Raw genomic sequence first — 18,460 nt, 5'->3', positions numbered from 1 at the left:
GTTTGCGCCTTCTTTGAAGGCCTAGAAGGCCCTGATGGTTCCCTTCTGATTTTTCCATACATAAAATTGCAGGACTACACATGCATAGACTAATAACCTATTTATTTTTAATTACTGCTCTATATTTTTAAGTATTTTAATATATATGAAATTATAAAACAAGTAGAAAGATGCCATTAATGACCTGTTTGACCTGTTGGTATTATAATCAAACGTCACAGGTTTATTTTCAAGCTCCCATATTGGCCTCTTTAATAATAGCTGGTTTTATATGGACTATTGTTTTAGAGAAAATGCAAAAGTGTGCAAAGCTGGGGAACTCCAGATCTATGTTTGGGATAAACTGATTTCGACTCATTCTTCATTATTCTAAATAACTTCATTATTCCTCCTGTCATGTGGAAATTGCTTTATGGTCCATAGCTTCCTGATCCATACTTGAGCAATGAAAATTCAGATGCCCTTTCAATTATTTATTCATTATTTACTCTCTGCCTGTTCTGTTTTAACTTTAAATATCGTTTTGTATACCATAGGTCTAGTGTGAGTCCGTGATGATAGTCTTAATGATTTACATTGCTGCATTGCAGCCAAGTTATCTGTGGAACTCATTTCAAATATTGCCACAAACCACAGCACTGTTTTGTTCTGTTTTCTCAGTCGCGAAGGCTTTTTCTTGTTATTTGTAAAATCTGTGACTTGCAGTCACCACATGGGGTCAGTAGTTTAAACAACTGTGTTCAATTGGAAGAAATGTGGTTTAGATTAAACACTTCAAGGTTCCTGGCTTTTGCAGTAGCTGCTTTTCAGAGCTGCTCACACCTGGGCTTTTAAACCATTTACTTTTTAAAGTCATTTTACCAAGAGCATGTTTTCAGTTATTTTGAGCTAGAGCAACTAATGAAGCTTTTTAATTTAGATTTATTGCTGAAACGTGAGTGCTGGTTGTGAAGAAATCATTTTGCTTTTGAAGGTTTTGAAGTCCTTTGAAGTAAACCATATAAATTAGCTGTTAAACGACTACCAGTCTTTGAAATGTGTGTAAATTTTGCACTGTTCAAACTTTCTGTGCATTTCTTTTTTTTTTTATTGCAGTGGCTTTCAGTGTTTGAGTTTATAGTTTTAGTTGTAGTGCAGTTTTCTGAGACTCCATGCATAAAGAATATGTAAATCATATATAAATAATTATATAAATAAATCCATGTGATATGTGAATAATACATATATTTAGGCACTGCCTAAAAGCAGAGCCCCTGATGAGTGTATGAGCAAAATATTTACAAGTTTACAAACTCAACCTGAATAGAATCGTAATATTATAGCATATGAACCATTGAATTGTGTAGTGTCATGTATTTCACGTCAGTAAATTTCTGCATTGTCTTGTGACCGCGATACCAATAATGAGATACACATTAGAATTGGCGAGATGTCTGATGACTTCGAGTTTGGCGATGGTAAGGCCCTCGATGTTGAGTTGGAGTACTGACAGGCCTTGGTTTTCGACGGTGGGGGTATCTGCCTGTCCTAAGGAGGACGTTCTCTGCCTTGGTCTTGACCTTGGCTTGTACCTTGGTCTGCCAGCTTGATGATTCTTCGGCGACATTAGTTTCATGAGTTGGTCTTGCACCATTTCTCACTACTCACAGGGGAGGCCGCATGGAGGCTGTCATCTTCTCTCCCTATGCTCGTCCCTATCCCTCAGCTTTCAGGATAACGAGAAAGCTGGAGTAGTATTCCTGGACCTGACAGCCGCCTATGGCACCGTGTGGCACCGTGGACTACATCTGAAACTGTTGAGGACAATCCCGGACCAGCACATGGTGAGGTTCATCATGGAGATGCTATCGAACCGTAGCTTTATCCTACAGACCAGTGATGGCCAAACCAGCAGGCTCTGAAGGCTGAAGAACGGTGTCCCACAAGGCTCTGTCCTCTCACCAATGTTGTTCAACATCTACATTCACAACCTGCCAGATACAATATCTACCAAGTACGGCTATGCGGATGATTTGGCCATCATGCTTCGATGCCCAACATGGAAGGCGATGGAAGATGGTCTCAACCGAGACATGGGCATCCTGGCAGACTACCTCCAGAAGTGGCACCTTCAGCTCAGTGTGGGCAAGACAGTGTCTGCAGCATACCATCTCAACAATCGGGAAGCAAGAAGGGTACTGGACGTGTATGTTGGCAATGACCGCCTGTAGTTCCAGCAAGCCCCCAAGTACCTTGGTGTACACTTGGATCGGACACTGTCCTATAAGCAACACCTGGAAGAAGTGAAGGCCAAGGTAACAGCAAGAGTCTTGCTCATCTGCCGTCTGGCCGGTTCGACTTGGGGAGCTTCCCCCCAGACCCTTCACATATCCATGCAAGCCCTTGTCCTACCCGTAGCCGAATACTGTTCCCCTGCCTGGAGCAGAAGTCCACATGTGAACAAGGTAGATACTGCCATCAACAGCGCCCTCCAGATAGTAACTGGTTGTCTGAAACCCACCCCTGTGTCCCACCTGCCAGTCCTTGCTGGAATCGCCCCAGCCAGTCTCCGACGGGATGCAGCTACCCTCACCCTGGCAAGAAAAGCCCGGAAGTACGACTGGCACATCCTGCACAAAGCCACAATAACACCGGCTCCACCAGGCAGGCTCAAGTCTCACCATCCCTATAACAAGGCAGCACAAGAGATGCTACAGTCTATCCCTTAGGACTTGTCCAGAGACGCCTGGCTGGCAGCATCCTGGAAACAGACATGAGAGATGGCTGGGCCTTCCCACATCCAACGATACATCAGGGACCCAGGAGGCAGTGTAAAAGTAGAAGATCTGCCATGCCACCTGTGGACCTCACTGAACCGTCTACACACTAGGGTCGGACGCTTCAAGTCATCTCTGAAGAAGTGGGGCCTATCAGACAGTGCGGCATGTGAGTGTGGCGAACCTGAACAGACTGCCAAGCACATAATCACCAGCTGCCCCCTATACAGCCCATCCTCAGAAGCTGGCCTCTTTGACTTAGGACCAGAGACGAGGGCGTGGTTGAACGACACGGAGTTGGCCATCTGATGATATGTGAAAGAGAGAGAGAGAGAGAGATACATTGCAGTTACAAATACATATTTATTCCTTTCTTTGACACCATATGCCATGCGCCAGAAACAACACCACGACATTTATTATGGTGTGACTCTGCTGGGTGCCTGGTGGACAGCAGTGAACCAACACTTTCACTTTACATCATTACTATATAGTTATGATGGAATATTATCGGACGTACAGTGGTGCTTGAAAGTTTGTGAACCCTTTAGAATTTTTTATATTTCTGCATAAATATGACCTAAAACATCATCAGATTTTCATGCAAGTCCTAAAAGTAGATAAAGAGAACCAGGTTAAAGAAATGAGACAAAAATATTATTCTTGGTCATTTATTTATTGACGAAAATGATCCAATATTACATATCTGTGAGTGGCAAAAGTATGTGAACCTTTGCTTTCAGTATCTGGTGTGACCCCCTTGTGCAGCAATAACTGCAACTAAACATTTCCGGTAACTGTTGATCAGTCCTGCACACCAGCTTGGAGGAATTTTAGCCCATTCCTCTGTACAGAACAGCTTTAACTCTGGGATGTCGATGGGTTTCCTCACATGAACTGCTCGCTTCAGGTCCTTCCACAGCATTTCGATTGGATTAAGGTCAGGACTTTGACTTGGCCATTCCAAAACATTAACTTTATTCTTCTTTAACCATTCTTTGGTAGAACGACTTGTGTGCTTAGGGTTGTTGTCTTGCTGCATGACCCACCTTCTCTTGAGATTCAGTTCATGGGCAGATGTTCTGACATTTTCCTTTAGAATTCGCTGGTATATTTCAGAATTCATTGTTCCATCAATGATGGTAAGCCGTCTTGGCCCAGATGCAGCAAAACAGGCCCAAACCATGATACTACCACCACCATGTTTCACAGATGGGATAAGGTTTTTATGCTGGAATGCAGTGTTTTCCTTTCTCCAAACATAACGCTTATCATTTAAACCAAAAAGTTCTATTTTGGTCTCATCCATCCACAAAACATTTTTCCAATAGCCTTCTGGCTTGTCCATGTGATCTTTAGCAAACTGCAGACGAGCAGCAATGTTCTTTTTGGAGAGCAGTGGCTTTCTCCTTGCAACCCTGCCATGCACACCATTGTTGTTCAGTGTTCTCCTGATGGTGGACTCATGAACATTAACATTAGCCAATGTGAGAGAAGCCTTCAGTTGCTTAGAAGTTACCCTGGGGTCCTTTGTGACCTCGCCAACTATTACACACCTTGCTCTTGGAGTAATCTTTGTTGGTTGACCACTCCTGGGGAGGGTAACAATGGTCTTGAACTTCCTCCATTTGTACACAATCTGTCTGACTATGGATTGGTGGAGTCCAAACTCTTTAGAGATGGTTTTGTAACCTTTTCCAGCCTGATGAGCATCAACAACACTTTTTATGAGGTCCTCAGAAATCTCCTTTGTTCATGCCATGATACACTTCCACAAATGTGTTGTGAAGATCAGACTTTGATAGATCCCTGTTCTTTAAATAAAACAGGGTGCCCACTCACACCTGATTGTCATCCCATTGATTGAAAACACCTGACTCTAATTTCACCTTCAAATTAACTGCTAATCCTAGAGGTTCACAAACTTTCGCCACTCACAGATATGTAAGATTGGATCATTTTCCTTAATAAATAAATGACCAAGTATAACATTTTTGTCTCATTTGTTTAACTGGGTTCTCTTTGTCTACTTTTAGGACTTGTGTGAAAATCTGATGATGTTTTAGGTCATATTTATGCAGAAATATAGAAAATTCTAAAGGGTTCACAAACTTTTAAGCATCACTGTAAGAATTAACCAGTATCGATCCGTGGTAGTTTTAGATTATGTAAAACTAAAGGCCCGGTCCCACTGCACTTACGGATGCAAAGAGGATGTAAAACGTAAAAAAATCTTTGCCATCCGTTGGAAAACGCTACGCATCCGTTGTGTACTCATTGCATACGTGCTTCATACGCTCTATCCATCGAGCATCCGTCCACTGTGATTTCATCCGCGCAAAAAGTTTTGAGCTGCACAAAACTTTTAGAACGGATGAACTTTCCGCCGTGTACGATGTAAATCCGCGACATATACGAGCAACAAACGTTCTATGTCCGTTATCATCCGTTAAACGTCTGCTGTATCCTCTCTGCATCCTCTGGGCATCCTCGCAACTCACATCCGCTGCAGCTGAAAACGGAAAGAGGGAGGAAAGATAAGGTACATGAAACGTCTATTCATCGTTAGTAGCACGGAAATAGAAAGGATGTAAGCGTATGCATCTCGTGTATAAAGTATTCAAAACGGACAAAGCATTTATATCTGGGATGTATCTCGTATATTTAGGATGTCTGGAGTATGTCTAGAGTATGTAGAAGGACACCTAGCGGACAATCGATATTTTGTATAAAAAGGGGGAGAAAATCATCTAGTAGTAGAGATGTATCGATGTAGTCGCCAGCACGTCTTTCCGCTTTATGCTGACGGCATGCATGCTGCATCCCTTTATATCCGCGGAGCAGACGCAATTCATACCCCCCGCATGCGCAGTGAACGGTCTGCATCCGATATACATCCGCGCAACATCCTCTTTGTTTCCGTTAGGCGTACGTGATGCATCCCCTTCATCCGCTATGCATCCGCTCTTTCTGCTATGCGTCCGCTTCTCAGTTATCACCGGTAACCCCTTCGGAGCTGTCATCCACTTCCATCCGCTTTCATCCGCTAGGCTTCCTATGAACATGCGTTTAACATCCCCGCTATATACTACCCACGTCCGTTCTTTTCCGTTCTGTTTTCGCACATTTTCGCCATTTTTGTCCATTTCTGGAGCGGATGAAAACGGATAGAGCGACCCCCGAAATTTTGCTCGTCCGCTGTGTCCTTTTTGCATACGTTTTGTGTCCATCGGCCAGTGGGACCGAGCCTTAAGGAAAGATGCTCATAATTGCTATTGAACTGTATAATAATTATGTTTCCACGAGTGTGGAGAGTAAGAAATCGTTCAGGTAAAAAGCATACAATGCAAAGATACGTTGCCCACAATGAAAAAAACAGTAGGAGAAGAAAAACTAACTTTCAGGAAAAAACCTACTGGAAAACATCCTCCTCGACTGAATGCGCTGTATGAGCACCAAGGGTTCAAGCTGCAATCTTGACATTTCAATCTTGATATGTCAAACAGTTGTCTGATTGGATCTGTCAATTATCCAACAAGCTAGTGGACTAGTAAACTGTGTTAACTCGTTTTATATGAAATTGTCATGAATATTTTCTGGAAAGTGTGTTAGTAAATCATCCCACGTTATTTTTTAAAAAGCAAATTAAACATAAGCACTGGATAAAAACCCATCTGTCTTATGTAAATAAGGATACCAATTTCGTCATCTGGTGGTCAAGTGTTTATATGTTGCCTTGCCTGTTGTGGTACACATTTGTTGTTCATACGGACATTGTACAGTCGCAAAAGCCATCAAAAGTCAGGTCAATGCATTACCATATTATCTTAAGCATGGAGCTCCATTCCGCATGCTTTGCATGTGGAGAGCTTCACTATTAAACAAAAAAAATATTCATTCATTTTTTATACCCCCTATCCATTATGGGTTACAGGTTAGCTGGAGCCAATCCCAGCTGACATCTGTTGAGAGGCAGGGTACACCTTGGACAGGGGGCTAATGCAGAGAGACAGACAGCCATTCACACTCACATTCACACCTATGGGCAATACAGAATAGCCAGTTCACTGAATCCACATGTCTTTGGACTGCGGGAGGAAATTGGAGGACCCAGAGGAAACCCTGGTGTAGATGCAATTGGTAATTGAGTGATCAATCTCATTAAATATTAAATCAGTCTCATTAATTAATCTCATTAAATCAGTCTCATTGGATCAGTCTCATTAATTAATACCATTAATTTTGGTGCTTAATAATAAATTACCAAACAGCTAAATTATGGTATATTCCAAATTATTATGATCACTTACCGTATTACACAACTCATAGGCACCTTGGAATTCTTTGAGGTTGGGCGACTTCAAAAATATCAGAACACAATAAACACACAGTTTCAACAATAATTGAATTTATTATAACAAAGATAAAAATGGATAATAGCAGTTGGAATCATTATATACAAATATGATATGGTTTGTGTGTGTGTGTGTGTGTGTGTGTGAGAGGCCTTATGGCCTAAGCAGAAGGCTAGTGTGGGATGCTAGCTAGGTATGTTTGTGTGTGTCCATGTGGTGTAGGGGTCACCATGTGGGATTTGAGGAGAACAAAGGAGTTAGCTCTGGTTGCTAGCTAAGATGTGTTTGTGTCCACGTGGTGGACAAAGAGTTAGCCTGTGGGTGGCCTGAACAAAAGAGTTAGCATGGATTGCTAGCTAAGGTGTGTTTGTGTGTGGCCTGTGGCCTAAGCAAAAAGGTTAGCCTAGCTTGCTAACGAGACAAAAGAATTAGCCGTGTGTTTAGCTAATCTTGATGAGGTCAAAATGTGTAATACAGAAATTGAGGATGTTAGTAAGGAATAGAGAAGCATGCACAGCCTATCTATTAAACAATTGAGAGATTAAAACAAAATAGAACAATCATCAATTCAACATCCTAAGTGTTTATAGTGTACACAATTAAACCGTTCCTGAGTTTAAATTCACACTGCTTCATAAAAGCTAATTCCTAAGACTAGGTTTTGCACCCAAAATTGCCAGTCTTACTTCAGTATCTTGCTTATAGCAAGATTATGAGAAGATGTTCCGAGACTTTTGGAGTTTCACCGTTGTGGAGCACGTGACTTGCTTCCGTGGAAAGCAGAGGATTTCTTGGTCCAACGCATGGTCGCTCGTGATGAAAAGAGAGTCTCTGATCAGAATAATGTGCACAGCGCTTTAAAATTAGAAGGATCCGGTCACTTCTAACTTTTTTTTTTTTAAAGATTTTTTTTGGGCTTTTTTTCACCTTTATTGGATAGGACAGTGTAGAGACAGGAAATGAGCAGGAGAGAGAGATGGGGAGGGATCGGGAAATGACCTCGGGTCGGAATCGAACCCGGGTCCCCGGATTTATGGTATGGCGCCTTAGCCAGCTGAGCTATGATGCCCCCACTTCTAACTTTTAAATTAAACTGCATGGGCGGCAGTTTGCAAGTACTATAATAGACAAACAAAACCGGCTGTAGCTCAACCGAGAGAGAGGTAGCACGATTTAAGTGGTTCTACTGTGGCCAAGGGTAAACAAAAACCGTGTTGAACCGTATTCTTGGGAGAAAGATGTCTTTTCTTGGGTTTTCTGGTGTGGGGTATCTCTTTGTGTCCAGATGGCTTGACATCCAAGACGAGAGAGAGAGACGGAAGCGTTGTTCCGTTACTTATGCCTTCAGGGAGGAAGTGACGTCATGGAGGACGTGACGTAGGTCAACGCGGAAGTTGGCTGATGGGAAATGTAGTTTCTTAAAGGGACTGTGTTGTACCTACAATGGTCAGCTGGCAGGTTCGAACCAAGAATGCCACCCAATGAGAGATTAAAGATTTATACATTGAATGATGTATAAAAAGAAGATAACTTGCGAAACCAAAAGATTAACAGCAATTTTTCATACAACTACATTACAATAGTTGTACAATGGTAGAGAATAGCATCTCAGTGTTGAACACAGCACGGCACTTACATAAAACACCATCCCTTAGGCAAATATTTATTCCTTGACCTTTAAAAATCTCTCTCTTTTTTTGGTTAAATATCATCAATACATCCCAATTCCAACAACTTTTACTAATTTTACAATTTACCTTTCAAAACCAGTTATTATGTTGAACTTGGCATGCCATGTCAGTTTTCCAAAGTCAGGTTTTCCAAAGCTACTGGAGAAACATTTCTCATCACACTGCATTAAGGAAAAGCAAAGCTGCTGCCTAATAGCTGAACTGTTGAGCAGGTTTGGCTCTAGGTGATTCCCAAGTGACTCTGCAAGTTCTGAGTGGCTGAACATTGGCGTAGAATTGAATCGGTTTTTGGACTCAGCCAAAAGCAGTTTGAACTGAATCTCTGACTGATTTATAGCTCACAAATTGCTGTTTTCACTCCAAACTTGGTGAGAATACTACGAAATGCAGAAACAAACACATATATTAGGCATAATTAAGCTGTTTGGCGGTGTTTAAATTATATCACAGAAAGCTGCCAAATAGACAGCCTGGATTGCTTTATTTTTTCCAGAAGTCTAAAATCCAATGAGAGACGCATTCACTAAATCAACATTATGTCCCCTGGAGCAGAAACTATTCCATTGGGGGTCTATAAAATTCATAGAGAATGTCATGTTCATATGTCAGTGACATATCAGTGTCATGTTCATTGCACAGTTTTACACATGTTGTTATATTGTGCTTTTTCCGACCTCATTCACACAGGATGACTCTTATTTAAAGGCTTTAAAATTGATTAGGCTTATAAGATTGGTGCTAATAGTGAATAGGGCATTGTTAAGTAGCTGTGTGGACAGGACTCTCTCCCCCCCCCCAATGCTGCCTGCTCCCAAAGGAATTCTGTGACGGAGGCCTCTGTCTCCGTCCATGAGCGGCACTTGTAGCACTGCCTATTGTCTCATTAAGCACGTAACGCATGCTTGTCGTTTTTCCCGTTTACGCGCTACTTTCATTAAACAATAATATTACGGCTACGACAGCGGGGGTGCACACCTAAAGTTAGTAGCGGAGAGACATGCACACGCATGCACGCGCACACACATATTGCCTTCATCTTTAGTGGTTCGTACTCTTAAACAATTTGCTATGCCACACACGATAAAATGGTCATTGTTGAATGTTGTGTTTTTACTTATCTTTGAGCGCTCTTTGTCTTCTTGTATTTTGTGTTGGGGGTGTCTGTCGGTGGCGTTTCTGTGTTTGGTGGTTTGTTTGAATGGTTCGTGTAATTCCAATGCAGGGAAATGAGAGCCAAACCGAGCGGTTCAAACTTGGGGCTACTTTAGTAGTGTCTGGCCTGCGCAATGCATCGCGGGATTGGACTATACTACGGGAAAAGGGGAGGGGGTTTCAGTGAATGTGTTATTTATACATGTTAGATGGGCAAAAGTGCAATAGTTTTTATGGTAATGTGCAGTGTTTTTATGAATGTGTGATTATTGCTGTACATGTCATCCATTATGCCTTTTGTGACGATGATTAATTAATGTGTAGGGCTGGTATGACCCAGGGGAGGGGTTTAGGGCCTAAAAGGGGATCCTCATTCAGTGTATGGGAAAGTGAGAGGGGACAGCAAGGGTAATGTAGACTGTGGCTGTAAAAGTTCCATATTTTGTGGAAGTGCTATTTCTCCTACGTCTTTAATTATTATTATTATTATTATTATTATTTGTAATTTATTAAGTTTTTTTTGTATTATATAACTTACAATATACCTTTTCACCACTCTTGGCAACTTTTGCATGTTTGCCTGTATGTTGGGTGCACGGTAAATAAAACACCTTGCACTAAAGTGCTATTTGTGGCGGAGCCAGGTTTTTTTTTTTTTTTGTGGACCTGGCGATTTGGCCTGTTTTACCACAAATTCCCAATCCTGGTTGCTCTCACAGACACTCTAAAGAAAGTTTGTCCAACCCTTCCCACTCATGACATGGGATTCCAATCTCTCGCAGGACACTATTCACACATATTCACACACTCATTCATACCTTGGGGCAATTTGTCTTAGCTGTGAAGTGGCAATGCTGCGCCCCTGTTCTACCCAACATACAGGACCAGTCAAAAGTTTGGACACTCCTTCTAATTCAGTGTTTTTTCTTTATTAATTAAAAGACACTTCATGTCTTAAAGTAATGATGGATGTTGTTTCTCTTTACTTAGTTGAGCAGTTCTTGATATAATATGAATTACTACAGTTGTGGAATAGAACTATTTAGGGCCTGAGCACTGGAGGTGCATGGCATCCGATGTCCACCGGAGGACGCTGCACCAAGGTGCAAGCCCCTGTTGTTTTTCTAAGGATTATTCTTCTTATTCTCTGTGTCCAAAATTGCTCCCTACTCACTATATAGGGCGCTGTATAGTGAGGATGCCATTTTGTAGTGCTGTCCAAAACCTTAGCGAGGATTATTTACACCCTATATAGTGCACTCAAAGTATCCCACAATGCACCACGAAAAGTAGTGTACAACCGATGGTCACTCACCAAAGCAATATATCCCATCATGCATTGCAGTCGCGCTGAAAGAAATCAAATTCATCTCATCTCATTATCTCTAGCCGCTTTATCCTGTTCTACAGGGTCGCAGGCAAGCTGGAGCCTATCCCAGCTGACTACGGGCGAAAGGCGGGGTACACCCTGGACAAGTCACCAGGTCATCACAAGGCTGACACATATGCTGTGTTCACACTTATACCGGTACGAAAGTGGTATAACTGTATCGATACAAAGTGTACCGGTACAGTTTAGTGCATCTGTCCACACTAGTGAGAAATGTTTGCGGTTTTCTTTCACGGTAGTTGAAATGCGCGTGTGCGAAATGTTTCCGTGGTTACCGAGTAACTTCCTTCCGAGAATATATGGCATCCGTTATTTCAAGATCTCGAGAAAACAAAACAATTATTCCGTGATCTCGAGAAAACAAAACAATTATTTCATGATCTCAGCTGGATCACTGTATCTTCATCGGTAGAGACGAAGCCGGGCCAGTCTTCTGCGGAGGTGCCGCGGACTACTTTTGAAATGATCCCTTATTAAAAGACTTAATGCAATCTCTCCCTGTGTCAACACCTGATCAAAATATTGCCTTATTAGGTGATTGATTATTCCAGACATTCTAATGACCAAAGTTGTGTCTATACAGAATGAGAAATAGCCCCAAAGTCAGCATATCACAAGTCTCTTGACGCACCTGAATGAGCCATTTCTCAGTTGTTTACTCGAGATCATGAAATAACGGTTTTGTTTTCTCGAGATCTCGAATTAGTTGTGTTGTTTTCTCGAGATCCTGAATTAATTATGTCGTTATCTCAGGATAACAAGGTGAATTAAAAAAAAGGATTACATGAAGGGCCACTCTGGGCTTCCATACGGATGAAACAACGTGTGTATGCTTTTTGTTGTCAATGTACAGTCTGTATTTCTGGTGGTCATTTATTCAGTCGAATCGTATAAAACGCGCGAGGCAGTTGAGAAAGAAACAAACGAATCTCCGTTCTTCACTATTTTAATCAGCGAAGACATCGATTGAGGTGTGTGACTTTGCGCATGCGCATTGTATTTGTATCGATACAGAGCCGCTTCATCTGTCCACACTACAGCGAAGCGCTACAGTACCGATACTGTACCGGTACGAAACCCATACATTTGTGGGTTTCGTACCGATACAGTTATACCGCTACAGTACCGGTATAGTTGCTAGTGTGGACAGGTGTTGCGGTACGAAAGTAGTTTCGTATCGGTACAAAATCCCTAGTGTGGACAGGGTAATAGACACAGACAACCATTCACACTCACATTCACACCTACGCTCAATTTAGAGTCACCAGTTAACCTAACCTGCATGTCTTTGGACTGTGGGGGAAACTGGAGCACCCGGAGGAAACCCACGCGGACACGGGGAGAACATGCAAACTCCGCACAGAAAGGCCCTCACCGGCCGCTGGGCTCGAACCCGGACCTTCTTGCTGTGAGGCGACAGCGCTAACCACTACACCACTGTGCCGCCCCAGAAATCAAATTAAAAGTCTCAAATTTAATTTAATAAAAGGCAGCGGCAACGAAGAAAGTATTCGGCCTTGATTTTAAAAAAAAACTGAAAGATGCAGGTACTTTGTATTGATCAATGTGGGAAATATGCTCAGTATAATATGGATTTATCACCAAAATACATACATCTATTTATTATTTTGAAAACCCACCAGCCAACTGGTCTGGTACGTTTTAATTGTGCGACAGTAATGACGTAAATACCAGTGCAACAGACTAGTGAATGAAAGTGTTTTTTCATTTTACCAATGAGCTCACTATATAGTCCTCTATATAGTAATTCCCTATATAGGGAGTAGTGAATGAGTGAGCGATTTTGAACACAGGGCTTATCTTCTTCTTCTTCTTCAAGACTTGGCCATTTTTGAGGTGGTTCCCATGGGCAAAAACTCATGAAATTTGGTACACCCATCAGTCCTGGCCATCGCTACACAGGGATAGAGGCTTGGGACTCCACAGCACCCCCACATGTCATTGAGACATTTGCCCAGTATATACGGTACAGTGGTGCTTGAAAGTTTGTGAACCCTTTAGAATTTTCTATATTTCTGCATAAATATGACCTAAAACATCATCAGATTTTCACACAAGTTCTAAAAGTAGATAAAGAGAACCCAGTTAATCAAATGAGACAAAAATATTATATTTGGTCATTTATTTATTGAGGAAAATGATCCAATATTACATATCTGTGAGTGCCAAAAGTATGTGAAACCTTTGCTTTCAGTATCTGGTGTGACCCCCTTGTGCAGCAATAACTGCAACTAAACATTTCCGGTAACTGTTGATCAGTCCTGCATACCGGCTTGGAGGAATTTTAGCCCATTCCTCCATACAGAACAGCTTCAACTCTGGGATGTTGGTGGGTTTCCTCACATGAACTGCTCGCTTCAGGTCCTTCCACAGCATTTCGATTGGATTAAGGTCAGGACTTTGACTTGGCCATTCCAAAACATTAACTTTATTCTTCTTTAACCATTCTTTGGTAGAACGACTTGTGTGCTTAGAATCGTTGTCTTGCTGCATGACCCACCTTCTCTTGAGATTCAGTTCATGGACAGATGTCCTGACAGTTTCCTTTAGAATTTGCTGGTATAATTCAGAATTCATTGTTCCATCAATGATGGCAAGCCGTCCTGGCCCAGATGCAGCAAAACAGGCCCGAACCATGATACTACCACCACCATGTTTCACAGATGGAATAAGGTTCTTTTGCTGGAATGTAGTGTTTTCCTTTCTCCAAACATAATGCTTCTCATTTAAACCAAAAAGTTCTGTTTTGGTCTAATCCATCCACAAAACATTTTTCCAAAAGCCTTCTGGCTTGTCCATGTGATCTTTAGCAAACTGCAGACGAGCAGTAATGTTCTTTTTGGAGAGCGGTTGCTTTCTCCTTGCAACCCTGCCATGCACACTATTGTTGTTCAGTGTTCTCCTGATGGTGGACTCATGAACATTAGCCAATGTGAGAGAGGCCTTCAGTTGCTTAGAAGTTACCCTGGGGTCCTTTGTGACCTTGCCAATTATTACACGCCTTGCTCTTGGAGTGATCTTTGTTGGTCAACCACTCCTGGGTAGGGTAACAATGGTCTTCAGTTTCCCCCATCTGTACACAATCTGTCTGACTGTGGATTGGTGGAATCCAAACTCTTTAGAGATGGTTTTGTAACCTTTTCCAGCCTGATGAGCATCAACAACGCTTTTTCTGAGGTCCTCAGAAATCTCCTTTGTTCGTGCCATGATACACTTCCACAAACATGTGTTGTGAAGATCAGACTTTGATAGATCCCTGTTCTTTAAATAAAACAGGGTGCCCACTCACACCTGATTGTCATCCCATTGATTGAAAACACTGGACTCTAATTTCACCTTCAAATTAACTGCTAATCCTAGAGGTTCACATAATTTTGCCATTCACAGATATGTAATATTGGCTCATTTTCCTCAATAAATAAATGACCAAATATAATATTTTTGTCTCATTTGTTTAACTGGGTTCTCTTTATCTACTTTTAGAACTTGTGTGAAAATCTGATGATGTTTTAGGTCATATTTATGCAGAAATATAGAAAATTCTAAAGGGTTCACAAACTTTCAAGCGCCACTGTAGTTTCACCTATCCATGTCAAATTTGGTAGGTGTGTAAGGCGACCCAAGATGAATAGAATTGTAAGGTACGTTGTATTAGCCATACTCAACAGGAAGTGAGTTATTTTTGGTTTTGTGCGTTTTGACACGTTACATTTTGACATTCTCCTCCAAGGCAGTTTGTTGGATTCATGCCAAATTTGGTATACTGGAGGTGCTCAGGCCCTACATCGCTGCTTGCGGCTATATTTACTGTATTTTTATTATTTACTATTTCCTGTTTGAACTCAAACTCATTAAGATGGTAAGAAATTACACTAACTTTTGACGAGGCACATCTGTTAATTGAAAAGCATTCCAAGTGACTACCTCATGAAGCTGGTTAAGATAATACCAATCGTGTGTAAAGTGTCATCATTGTAAAAGATTCTACTTTGAAGAATCTAAAATATGAAACATATTTTGTTTTTTTAACACTTTTTTGGTTTACCAACTAATTCCATACATGTCCCATATGTTATTTCATAGTTTTGATGGCTTCAGTATTGTGCTACAGTGTAGAAAATACTGTAATCAAAATACTGAAAAACCTACAAATAAATGTGTCCAAACTTTTGACTGGTACTGTAGTTGGTTATGTGTTCCAAAATGTAAACAAATTAGCATTTAAACCTCAATGACGATAAATAGGATAAAACAGTTATGAAGGATGAATGAATACATGCTGGAAATGAATCAAGCATCGTGTCTCATGAGCATATCTGAGTGTCTGAGGGTTTTGTGAGATCCCAGTCCCAATGTACACCCCCAACCTCAAATATTTTACAGTGTATTTACTTGCATACAACATCAGTGGTGTGCACATCCAAAAGGTTTGATTTTGATCTTATCTCACCACAACACACAAGTATTGTAGGTCTGTGGGTGATGTTTAGTTATTATAGTTTGTGAGATGGTATCAGGAAGAACTTCTTTCCTGCACCTCTATCAAACAGCATTTGGTTATAGAGCTGACATCCTGACGACCAAAAAAACTAAAGTGTTCAGTTGTAAAGTTGTTATTTTGGGGCTCCTCTTTCCCACCCTCATCATCTTCTTACAAATGGTCAATGTGTCATTTTTTCCTGGCAAATTTCCAACTGATTCCATCATTATGGCCCTGACCGTGCTTTAAACTGCTCAAGTATTTTTTTTTTTATATCCGTTACTTGACTTGTGCCTGTGTACAACTGTCTACTCCTTTTGTGTTGATACCTCCTTGTGTTTACATGTGGTAATGAAGAAGAAGCCTTTGGCCCCGTCCACACGAGTACGTTTTTGTCGAATCCGCATAAATACTTTATCGTTTCGGCCTCGCATCCAGACGGAGCTGGCTTTTTCGAGGGGTGAAACTGGTATTTTTTGAAAACGGGTCCCAGAGTGGGAAAATCCTAAAACGCCGGATAGCCCGGAGTCGTCTGGACAACGAAGCAGATTTTTTCAGAAACGATGACGTATAAGCCCTGCCTCTCTAACCTTTAACCTCAGCCGCCGCTGCTAGATGCGTCATAACAACAACAACAACAACGGTGGACTACAGGCTTGTGCTCGTACTGCAGAAACAACTCAGTCTATTACGGCTGCTACAACAAAACCTTCTGCTTTTATATTACTGCGAGGAGCAACAAAACTTCTCGTGTTATGAGCTTGTTTTGTAAACAGCGCGTGACCTTTATACGCATGCTCCATGGCTTCTCTTCTGGTTTTAGTGTATTGGTGTGGCCGTGTCACAGCGCCACATACAGGCCTGGCATATGTACTACAACGTTTTGGGTCGTTTCCAGTGAATCAAAACGACGCCGTGTTTACGGAGATTTTTTTCAAAACGACTGCGTATTGGGTGAGGCCGCGTACTCGTGTGGACGGGGCCTTAGTCACATGCACATTCAAGCATAGTGAAATTCATCCTCTGCATTTAACCCATGTGAAGCAGTGAACACACGCACGTGCACACACACACACACACACACACACACACACACACACGTGCGCGCGCACACACACACACAAGTGAGCACACACGCATACCCAAACCAGTGGGTAGCTATGCTACAGCACCTGGGGAGCAGTTGGTAGTTAGGTGCCTTGCTTAAGGGCACTTGAGCCCAAGGCCGCCCCATGTTAACCTAACTGCATGTCTTTGAACTGTGGGGGAAACCGGAGCACCCGGAGAAAACCCACGCAGACACGAGGAGAACATGCAAAAAAGGCCCCCGTCAGCCACTGGGCTCAAACCCAGAACCTTCTTTCTGTGAGGCAACAGTGCTAACCACTACACCACCATGCTGCCAGTGATGACCGTAATTTAAATGTGTGCGACCTGATATTTGTACCCCATTTGCTCCAGTGACAGAAGCTGAATTTTTTCCTTAGTTTTCCTGCAGTTACTGAATTATTTATAGTAGCTGCTGAAAACAATGCTTAAAGATGAATAACTGAATAATTAGTGATTGCCCTTTCAGTTCGTTAATTGCCTCCAGTTAGAGTTCATCTGTAGCAGAGATGACGGGCTGTCATACAGAAGAATTTAGCATTAATATGTATAATGTGACATACTAGATTCAAGTCATTAATCATGGGAAATCTCTTATAAGCTTCCATAATCTATTGATTTTCTGAGAAAAATAAATGATGGACTGCTCTATAATCTTTTTTTGGCTTATATTCATGGAGGGTGCCAATACTTCTTTTGTAGATTGTGTATCATTTGCGCAAGACTCCCGAGTATGTATTTATACATAAAGAGTAATTTTTTGTGATCAGGTTAGTCATATGATTTGTTTTTCTGTTCTTAAGGTTAACATGGACTTTAGTATGTCTGCTATCTTGCCGGTCTTGATAGAGCTGTTCTGAGAAATCAGCTCTGCGCTCTGGTCTCGTGTGTGGACCTTTAAAAGGAGGGTCTGTTTGTGTGTGTGTGGTTGTGTGTGCGTGTGTTTGTGTGTGTATGTGTGTGAGTGAGTGAGTGTGGGTTGGTATTTCTCAAGCTTAGAAGGGGAGTGGTACTGGTGGTCTGGACTGGAAGCCAATGCTGTGAACGGCAACATACACATACACTCTGTTGAGTGAGTGCAGGGGGACATCATACACACAGACACACACACACACACGCTCATCCTTACGCAGCCCAGCTGACAGGGAGGGACGTCTGACTGAGGAAGAGAAAAGTTAAAGGAAGACATTTGTTCTGACCTGACCTTAAGGCCATGTATAATCCAGCCAGTCTGCCTGGACATGTGGAGGAGCAGTGCTTTGTGCAAGCTTACGAGAACGTCAGAGAGAAATATAAAGGTACTGCAGCCTCTAACTTCTGTTATGGACCCTGTGTGTGTGTGTGTGTGTGAGAGAGAGATGACCCAGAGTAGTCTGGTGATAAGTCATTCCATATTGAATTGCACAGATGTGTAGGATAGCAAAGCTGCATGAAACACTTGAGCAATATTTTGCACCAAGTCACATGGTGTCAAAAGTTGGATGTGCTTTTATGAGTACATTTTGGCA

At 41.8% G+C, this 18,460-nt stretch overlaps 1 protein-coding gene across 3 annotated transcripts in view; it reads left to right on the top strand.

Annotated features, from left to right (window-relative positions):
- Positions 1-18,460, top strand: part of pleca (plectin a) — a 327,839-nt gene that overhangs the window by 60,046 nt on the left and 249,333 nt on the right. Inside the window, exon 1 of one of the 3 annotated variants that reach the window (XM_060942678.1) lies at positions 18,015-18,250. The exons of the other annotated variants lie outside the window; for them this stretch is intronic. Coding sequence (XP_060798661.1) covers positions 18,166-18,250 — 85 coding nt within the window. The 5' untranslated portion in view covers positions 18,015-18,165. Of the gene's footprint in view, positions 1-18,014; positions 18,251-18,460 lie in introns of those variants that run through there. 3 annotated transcript variants of the gene reach the window in all.

The sequence above is a fragment of the Neoarius graeffei genome, chromosome 16 (assembly GCF_027579695.1).
Source record: "Neoarius graeffei isolate fNeoGra1 chromosome 16, fNeoGra1.pri, whole genome shotgun sequence".
In the NCBI taxonomy this organism is placed as follows: domain Eukaryota; kingdom Metazoa; phylum Chordata; class Actinopteri; order Siluriformes; family Ariidae; genus Neoarius; species Neoarius graeffei.
Note: the sequence above shows the minus strand (reverse complement) of the source record. Positions and strands in the feature narration are given on the sequence as shown.